General features: G+C 40.5%; 1 protein-coding gene across 2 annotated transcripts; it reads right to left on the bottom strand.

The window, feature by feature from the left end:
- Positions 1-584: 584 nt before the first annotated feature.
- LOC107104632 (AN1-type zinc finger protein 5-like) lies at positions 585-7,413 on the bottom strand. Of its 2 annotated transcripts, none has more exons than XM_015404672.1 (6): positions 7,164-7,413; positions 3,920-4,072; positions 3,608-3,710; positions 3,414-3,502; positions 2,377-2,505; positions 585-2,266 (listed from the first exon to the last, which is right to left on the bottom strand). In XM_015404672.1, the coding sequence occupies exons 2-6, from the start codon at positions 4,068-4,070 to the stop codon at positions 2,118-2,120; spliced, it is 621 nt and encodes a 206-aa protein (XP_015260158.1). In that variant the 5' UTR covers positions 4,071-4,072; positions 7,164-7,413; the 3' UTR covers positions 585-2,117. The 2 variants fall into 2 exon arrangements, with proteins under 2 accessions (XP_015260158.1, XP_015260159.1); XM_015404673.1 differs by having other exon boundaries at positions 3,414-3,499; positions 7,164-7,412.
- Between the last annotated feature and the right edge of the window lie 304 nt (positions 7,414-7,717).

Genomic DNA, 7,717 nt, shown 5'->3' on the forward strand with positions numbered 1-7,717 from the left:
GATCAGTGGGTAGCACTGCCGCCTTGCAGCAAGAAGGTCCCAGGTAAAATACCTGGGCCGGGGTCTTTCTGCATGGAGTTTGCATGTTCTCCCTGAGCATGCATGGGTTCTTTCCGGGTGCTCTGGCTTCCTCCCACAGTCAAAAAAATATGACTGTTAGGTTAATCGGCTTCTCTAAATTCCCCTTAGTTGCGAGTGTGTGTGTGAATGGTTGTTTCTCTCTGTGTTGCCCTGTGATGGACTGGCGACCTGTCCAGGGTGTTCCCTGCCTCTCGCCCGTAGACAGCTGGGGACTTGGGATAAGCGTGTTACAAAATGGATGGAATTTCAGTAATTCAATCAAATAGAAAATTCAATTTGAATTCTCACCCTCATTGGAAATCACAAAACAATGAATAGAACATTGAAAGAATGCACAAATATAGCAGACTGTGTTTGCTTTACTACATATTTTAAATAGAATCACTAGAATAAACTGGGATATTTTTATGCATCCTGACTTTAGTCATTCATCAGCATTTACTGTAGTGTGGTAAAGTGAAATTGTCGACTGTATGAACAAAAACAAAGAGAGTGAGGCTTGGTTATGTCTCTCTGTACAGTTTTATTTACATGATACTATTCTGTTGTAATGCTAGATAGCAAGATTATATGCAATACATAAATATCAACACAGTTTGTTGTTTTTTTTTTCCACTTTTTTGTACAAATTTGCATATAACTAAGTCAAAAAAAAAAAAAAAAAGAAACTCAGGCGGTTATTTCAATGAAAAACATCCTCACGGGGGGGGGGGAAATAAAGTCACAAACATACATGTGTCAGGCAGTCATGAAAACGCACTTCTTTGTTGGTTTTTGCACTGGGATGTGCACATGCACACACACACAAATGCACACAGGCGCTCTATAGATGTATAAATCGCTTGACAGATGAGAAGTTACATCTAATCTCAGTTTCTATGTTTTTTTTTTTTTTTATAAATCTAGCTCTGGCATGCTCCTGTACTTCTGTAAACATGTGCTGATTAACCGGGTAGATCCACAGCTAAAAAAGGACAGTGGGGAAAGGGTGGGGTGGACGGGGGGCACCCCCACATACTAACACACACACACACACTGTGCTCACATGACTGTTCTGTTAGCGCATAAAAACCCCAAAAAGATAAAATCCACAAATGCACCGAATCCATGCGCCAACGGCAGTATGTAGAAACAACCCCCCCCCCAAAAAAACAGATAATTGTCTCTGCTAATTTAAAAAAAACGCCCCAAAAACCCTAAGGCGAGTGATACTTCTGAAACACTAACGCAGATGAAGAGCAGTTCGTGCATTTATTTCACTCATTTATTCCCCTTAAAAACATTGCAGCTCATCAGGAACGGCTGGCAGTGTCCGGCCACTCGTTAGCGCTCGCCACTCTGCACCAGGCCATCCATCACAGAGACGGGACTCGTCCTTATAACGTCACGTTCGTTGTTCAGATTTGGTGAAAAAAAAAAAAAAGTATTTTCTGTGGGTGTAATGGAAAAGCAACCAAGCTATAAAAGTCAACCCAGGCGGGCTGGAGGGTCAATGTGATGATGAGATACAGGGAAGACAACAAAGCAGCTCTGAGGTAGGTAAAGCTAGGAGAGAAGGTAAAAAACAAACATAATCCTCCGGTTTGAGAAAGGTGACGCTGAAGTTTTCTTAGGATTGAAGGACAAGGCGTGCAGATGATTCAAGGGTTTAGTAAAAATAGCTGTTTGGCACAAAAATGCAACCTGGAACTGGTGAGAGGAGCACAGCATATCCTGAACATCGTGCCTAATCTGCTCTTATTAAAACACATATAAAAAAAAAAAATAGCGGCAAATTCACACCACAGAAAAAAAAAAGGATTAAAACAATCTAATGAATTAATCAAAAATGTAAAGAAAAAAAAATGATCATTCATGCATCTCCCTCAGGCAGGGTCTTTCGATTTTTTTTCTTTTTTCATCATTTTGCAAATCAAGTCCTTTCGATTTAACCATTCACGCTCATGTCAAAGTTTCTCATTCATCCTCCAGTCTTTCTCAACGTTGTTTTTTCCTCATTTCCAACACTGTTTTCGTTTTTTTGTTTGTTTTTTAACCTATATTCTCTGGATCTTGTCAGCCACAACCACGGGATTTTCTTTACGGATCTTGGCGGCAGCCTCGGCCTTGTAATCATAGGGACAGTTGTGCTTGTCAGAGTATCGATGGATGCCGCAGAACAGGTTACCGCAGCGACAATCAAACCCTGAAGGCACAAAAGGGCAAAGTTTAAACCACAACATTAAACAAGAAAAAAAAAAAAAAAAAAAACTGACTTAAAAGCTGCAATCTTAGAATACCAAGACGAATGCTTACCTGTAAGGCCAACCCTTTTGCGGCACATGAAGCACCGGTTCTTCTTGGGTTTGGCCGATTCACCTTTGCCTTCCTCATTGCTGGAAGCAGCTACAGGAGAAGGACTAGAAGCAGCAGGCTGGCTTACAACTATACATAAAAGAAAAATAAAAAAAGGTGCATCATGCGGGTGAAATGTACTAAACGCAGCAAACCATTGTATAGATACGTCCCAAATCATCTATTGTAAATAAGTACTTGTTATTTTCAGTCTTTTTACAAAACATACGCTACAACAATGCAATACGTTTATAAGAAGGAGCCCTCTAGCTACTGCGAGATGAACCATTTAGAATTGATCTTGCATTGGGAAAAGCTTTAAATGAAAGCTTTCATATATTGCTGGATGTCAACAGTGGACGATTTTAGAAGAGATCTTTATGCCATTTTCTCCACCGAACTGTTGCCAGATTTAAATTATATTTCCTCAGGCTGCCAACGTAAAACGTCTCACTGCTCTGAGATTGTTTTCACTAATGGCAATTTGTTCATACATCTACCGCAGGTAGGGGAACCGTTACTATAGCTCTAAGGTTACTCTTGAAAGCTACTATTAAATTAAGACTTTTTCCCCTATATCAATTAAATCAGATCATGTTAAATAGTTGTGTTCAAACATTTGTGCAAATATTGTGCAAAAAGCAGAATTATAGTCCGGGTTACACTGTGAAAATCTGCTTCTACCCTCTATGCTTCTCAATTTTAGGTTGGCCTTTTTGCTGCTGTCAGATAAAAGCACTCTACACTGAGCATGGCTCATGCAGGCAGGATCCAATCTGAGTATCTCCTCTAGTTAAAGGATATTTTTAAACAGGCTTATTTTTAGATACCATCTCCTTCTTAGAAGCTCCAAGTAAAAAACAGCTGTTGAGTTTAAGCTTTGAAAAATCAAAATAAAACCAGGCTTTCAGGCAATGTGTGCCTTGACGTTTCTATCAACTGTACATACATGTTTATGATACAAGCGTGTTTTCTTGGGCGGGGGGGTGGGGTCTTACCAGGCTCTAGGAGTTCGGACTTATCCTCCCTGGAGATGCTCATCTCTGTCATCTGTTGGGTTACAGGAAGAGATCCTTGAACAGTCCTGCTGGTTTAAAATTGAAAAAGAGACCTGTCAGTCTGGAAGACGTTCATAATTATTGCAATAAGAGGGTTTATTGATCGCGCAGAGCCATCTGCAGCCATTGCTGACCTAGACATGTCTGGTGAGGAGGCAGGGGAGGCGTCAACCTTAGCTAGACTGGCTTCTAGTCTCTGGATGGCTGACGCCTCTGAGATGGGACTAGCAGTGGAGCCTAAATGAGAAAACGAAATTAGAAATGAAAATTTCCACTAAGACCGAATAAAATAAGGAGGATTGACGTAGAAGATAAAAACAGAAATCAGCTGGCTTTAGCGGTGTTTGTTAGGCATGCATACAATCACTGGATTTTTATTTTAATATGAATCATTCTATTTAAATAGTTATATTTTATTTTACTACAAGGTTTGCAAGTGGCCTTACCCATTGGGCTCATGCGGTCGCTGCTCTGCTGTCGCGTCAGGTGTTCCTTGTAGCAAACAGAGCACATGCCATTGGTTCGTGGGTTGCCGTAGAAACCACAGCCTGTGGCACAAAGCATGGGGACCGGGCTCTGGTTCGTCTCTTGAGCCATTGCTAGCAAAAAAAAAAAAAAAGAAAAAAGAGGGCAAATGTTTATTGTAGTGAAAAGGCGCCAAAAGAGAAGCACCTTTACTTGGAAAAAATACAATTTAAAATAAGTTATCTCTGTGGTTTCCAGAGGACACGTCTGTCTGTTTTAGCCTGAATACAATATGGAGCATTTCTCCGCAGGAAGTTTAGATAACAAACAACGCGCCCTCTGTTGTGTTCACTTTTTCCCCTCAACATAGCTCTGTTCACAGCCCTTTCTACCCTGTGCTCTCATTTAGTTAACGTCTCTTCAAAACCTTTTCTGACGAACCGTCATTCCTGTTAGAGTAGGTTTTGATACCATGACCTTATCGGGCCAATTACTGTACTTCCTTTACTAAAACACAAAGCAAAGCTCTGACTCACAACCCTCTCCACATAACGACAAACATTTCTCATCAGGGACAACAACCGAGGGTTATGAGTAACAAACTAGGTCGGCAGTTTAAGAGGAAGGTGTTCAGGGGGGAAAACGTCCTGTGCCGTATCTCACACACACATACAAAAACAAGCTTCTGTGTGTTCTTAAGCAATTTGGCAGGACATGTAGTGCTGTGACGTCATTGCCTGCCTTTGATGCAACATCGACCCCACAGGAAGTTGTGTAATGGGAGACGCTGACTTCTACACAACACTTCAAAAACTCCTCTGACGAACAGAGACAACCAGACCCAGGTCTGCTCGTCTTTATTGACCCACTGTTTTGCATGTCATCTGATCACATCAACAGCCTCCTATTTCCCTTACAAACAACCTTTGACTCTGCTGTGACACAACAGCTGCTCTGATTGGTCCGAAAGCTTGTTTATATTCTGGCCGCAGACAAACAAGAGACGAATGTTAAAGGAGAGGCCTGCAGGCGATTCAGGAAGTCTTGTATCAGAACATTTGGGACCTTCTTATCTGCAAGTCACAAAATCTTTGGCTAAACCCCTCCACCCACCCTTCTCTGCCCCTTTACACCGACAAGCTAGCACTTCTCTGCCAACAAAGCTCTTCTTGGAAAAGCTTACAAAGATCACTGCCACTGGTGTCACGTGTTCAACTGCTGACCCTTGAAAAAAATACCAGACACAGCGAATGAGTTAGAGACTTGCAGGAGACCAAAGGTTTCCCATATAAATGAAAGTGCAGAATCGATGGTTCAATACATTAATAATAACTGCATTACCAAACGGACATAAAAAATGTTTTCAAACAACTATAGTTCTATAAAACTTCTTTTAAACTCCAATCTTTTTTCCTTTATAACTTTTAAAAGGTATAGCTAAGCTCACATCTTGGTATAATAGTTGCAATGTATGAAATCATCAATTCAATTTTTAAAAATACTTGAGTTTTTGTCAATCTCTAAATTATTACCCCTTATACATTCAGATGGGTTTACTAAATAAAAGAAAATACATTAAAAAGTGTGCATCTTGGAGTGTTATGTAAGAGACTGTTTCAATTTACAGTGGATTATGTTGGCAGTTACATTTTCAAAGCAGATATACTCAGATCACTTTAATTTGTACTTGCTTTCAAACTATAGATCATATTCCTTTTTATCTATAGTTCAATTAAAAATTATCTGGTTAATCTTAGTGTATCAAAGGATCTCTCTGTCTTGTAGTTTGTTGATCATTGGAATAGGAAAGTTGGACCTCAGAGATCACAAGAAAGCCAAAAGATGTGACAATTAAGAAAAAAAAAAAGAACATTAATTAATTTTTTTGAGTATTGCTTTCATCAAAGCAATACAAAAAAAGACTACATTTAAATTCTATATTTATAGGAAGCCCTTTCAGCTCCCCTTGTCCAAAGGATGTGATAAATCTTCAGTTTTATAATCGTTTAAAAAAAAAGCAGCATAAAATATTGAAATAGTTACCTGTGTTGCTTATTTATCTGGCATTTGACTGCAATGGCTTTCATTCCAAAAGGACTGTGACCTTAATAAGGCGCATTATGCATTAGAAAACCCATCTGACAGGGCAAGTCAGGGAGTTTCCAGCACAGACAGCCACTCACCACAGTTTCCTTGAACAAAACTGTTAAAACACACGCATTCATAACCAACCAGCACGACTCAGCCATGTTTTCCACATACTAGCAATTTAAACCAACATGTATGGGGTTAACTTTAGCAAACAAAGGGGGAGCTCATATTTCAGGCCTTCCTGTTAGGTTACAAAGTCCTGAGTCACAGTGAAAGACAGGACAGAAACTGGTCATTATTCTCTATCAAAACAAATAAAAATGAAAAGAAATAAACACATGAAGTTGGAGGAAAACGAACCAACGTTTAGCCTATATTTAAACAGGCATAAAGCCGGATTGAACTGTCCTCCCTTTGTTTCTTCTTTCCTCCTTTGTCTGCAGCCTGTTTGCTTCCTGTTTTTAAATCGCCCTGTTTGTCGCATTTGTCTCAACAATTCGACCTAAAACGAAACCCCAAAATGCCCCTAAGAAAAACAACGTTAGAAATTCAGATTATATAATCCTAATCAAACGCTTGGACTTTTATTTTAGAGCCCAAACGTCGACCGAAACCCAGATTCAGCAAACAGCTCCAACTACAAGCTAAAGCTCCAGTTTTACTGATGTAAAGAAGCTGAAGCTGTGGGGTTCATTTCAGAGCAACCTCTCTCTCGCTCTACTTGTCTATTCGGCTTATAAATTTTCTATTTGTAGACAGGAATTAACAGGCTTTTGGATCCCCCCATCCCCCCAGCTCAGGACAAGCTGAAAAAACAGGGACTGTAAGCAGCACCAAGCTCCCTCCCTTGTTTTTTTTTTTTTAACAGAGTCACGTTCGAGGACCTGTGATATTTGAAGTCAGGTGGAGGAGGACATGGTGGAGGTGGCAAAGACAAAAGAACGGTTGATCGCCACCAAGCACGCGCCGTGTGACCTTTTAATCCATCATTAAAGGTCACCATTAAAGCCGTCATCTGATCAAAAGCGGGTATCTTTTAACAAATCAAACCTCAGATCAAACAGTTTTCTGTTTTCTATCATCGAAAATCCGTTTAAAAAGAACAAGAAGAAAATAATAATCCAAGATGATCACCTGCTGAAAAATCGATGGGTTTTTCTCGCGAGATGACGTGGGAAGAAAAAAAAACGATGTCTTTTTCAGGAAAAGGTTGAAGTTATTTGGTGTTTTTTTTTTTTTTTTCTTTTTCTTCTAGCAGCGTTTCTGCGTCGTCGTCCTCTCAGTCAGGCGGATTTAGACGGGTCTAAACGTCCCTTCCTGGGCCTCCTGCCTTTTCCTCCTTCCTCTCTCCGTCTCCCGTCCCCCTTCTTCTGCTGCTGGATGGATGTTTGTTTCCTTCTTTAGCGAGAGGAGTGGTGGGCGATGACGTCACGGGGAAGAACAACGTGTCACCATTGGCTGGCCGGCGGAGCCCCGGAGCGCTCTGAACAGCTCTGTCTGGCTCTGCTTATTACATGTCTGCTCGTCATCCACCCACAAGGACACGAATCCATTTACTGTGTAACACACACTTAAATGGACGAATGAATGAATAATGACGCTCTAGACATAGTTTTTAAAACCATAATAAACAGGGAACGCCCTTTTTCTACCCCATTTGTTTTTATCTATGCGCTTATACTACTACT

The sequence above is a fragment of the Cyprinodon variegatus genome, unplaced genomic scaffold, assembly GCF_000732505.1.
Source record: "Cyprinodon variegatus isolate N-32 unplaced genomic scaffold, C_variegatus-1.0 Scaffold1826, whole genome shotgun sequence".
NCBI lineage: Eukaryota > Metazoa > Chordata > Actinopteri > Cyprinodontiformes > Cyprinodontidae > Cyprinodon > Cyprinodon variegatus.

Excerpts from the sequence above, each read along its gene's own strand:
- LOC107104632 (XM_015404672.1), bottom strand. The coding sequence starts at position 4,070 with ATGGCTCAAGAGACGAACCAGAGCCCGGTCCCCATGCTTTGTGCCACA. Across the intron at positions 2,506-3,413 it reads GTCCGAACTCCTAGAGCCTG|TTGTAAGCCAGCCTGCTGCT; the intron begins GTAAGACCCCAC and ends TTTTATGTATAG. Across the intron at positions 2,267-2,376 it reads CAAAAGGGTTGGCCTTACAG|GGTTTGATTGTCGCTGCGGT; the intron begins GTAAGCATTCGT and ends TTGTGCCTTCAG.